This window comes from Rhamphochromis longiceps, linkage group LG20 (genome assembly GCF_057381845.1).
Source record: "Rhamphochromis longiceps isolate RC_006_pf linkage group LG20, R_longiceps_female_GT1.1, whole genome shotgun sequence".
Classification (NCBI taxonomy): Eukaryota; Metazoa; Chordata; class Actinopteri; order Cichliformes; family Cichlidae; genus Rhamphochromis; species Rhamphochromis longiceps.
Genome location: NC_140576.1, coordinates 33469038 through 33470513, shown reverse-complemented (window position 1 = coordinate 33470513; position 1476 = coordinate 33469038). Strand labels below are relative to the sequence as shown.

Below are 1476 nucleotides of genomic sequence, written 5' to 3'. Positions count from 1 at the left end.
TTCGCTCACTTGTCTCTCTTCCTGTTAGTTATATACATTAATACTGACTGCTAACCTTTTACAAAATAACATGTGGATATAGACTGTGGGTTTACACCATAAAGAATTTCAAACAACATTTTTAGCAGAGCACCTATTTTTAGAAATCCCCTTTTCTTGAATTTTAACCAAAAGGGTATATCATTTTTTTTTTTTGGCACTTCCTTTTTTATGCACAAACAAGGAAACAGCCTACATAGAGATTATACGCATGTGTGAATCTGTGCATGAGGCGTTATTCTGAGATGTCAAATAGGATTTTGAGATGACTGAAATGTGTCAAACAGGAAGTTTTCTTTCAACAAATCAGTCAAACCTTCTCTGCCCCCTCAAAAGCCACCTCTGCCACTGAAGAGTTTTAATGTATTGTCTTCTTAGGAAACAGAATGAATACAACTCACTGGACTCATTCAGTCTATGAGTATACAACTCTGCCTGCTATTTACACCACTGGCTTCATCATTGGTCTTGGAGCTAATGTATGGGGACTAAAGTCTCTACTGCAGAAATGGAAAATTCTTGGACACATTAACGTGTTTCTTCTGAACCTTGGAATTGCCAATTTTTTGTTCCTGCCATCACTCCCATTTTTGTCAGCGTACTACTTTATGGACAGTAAATGGATATTTGGAGATGCCTTCTGCAAGATCACAAGATTCTGCTTCAACTTGAATTTATACGGCAGCATTGGATTCCTCACCTGTATAAGTGTGTACAGGTACCTGGCTATTGTCCATCCAATGAAAGTGATGGGAAGAATAACTGTGACTAACTCTGTGGCTATTTCAGTCATGGTTTGGCTGTTGGTGAGTGTTCAAAGTCTTCCAGATATGTTCTTCCCCAAAAACTCACCAAATAGAACTGAAAAATGCTACCATACCACATCTACAGAGTATGTGGAGGATTACCTAAAATACAGTGTGGGCTGGACACTCACTGGGTTTGTTATGCCACTCCTTATCTTACTTGGCTCCTATGGACATGTGACTCTTGTTCTCTGCCGCATTAATACCATTGATAAGGTGGTGAAACAAAGAAGCTTAAAGTTGATGTTCATTTTGATTTTGCTCTTTTCAGTTTGTTACATCCCCTACCATATTTTTAAGAACCTCAGCCTTTATTCAAGAGTTTTGTCAAATCACAGGATGCGTCCAAAATGGGATAAGGGAGTCTTTAGTGCTCATCAGATCAGTCGTGGTCTTGTGTGTCTGAATAGTGTTTTGAACCCCCTGGTTTACCTCCATGTCATGGATATTCCTGCTCAAATCAGACAGATGCTTCATCATTTTCGTCAGATCTTTGTGTCAGAGTTCAGCAGTGTACCAGTGGCACAAAATGCAGATGTTTAACAGGAGTTTAGCACAGATGATTCACTTTGAGTTTGTTTATTATACTGTGCTTCATCCAGTTAATTATTGTTCTCTTTTCCTGCAACAA

At 38.7% G+C, this 1476-nt stretch overlaps 1 protein-coding gene across 1 annotated transcript; it reads left to right on the top strand.

The window, feature by feature from the left end:
• The first annotated feature begins 365 nt into the window (after positions 1-365).
• Positions 366-1476, top strand: LOC146645735 (P2Y purinoceptor 1-like). Its single transcript, XM_085393963.1, has one exon. The coding sequence runs from the start codon at positions 426-428 to the stop codon at positions 1386-1388; it is 963 nt and encodes a 320-aa protein (XP_085250089.1). The 5' UTR covers positions 366-425; the 3' UTR covers positions 1389-1476.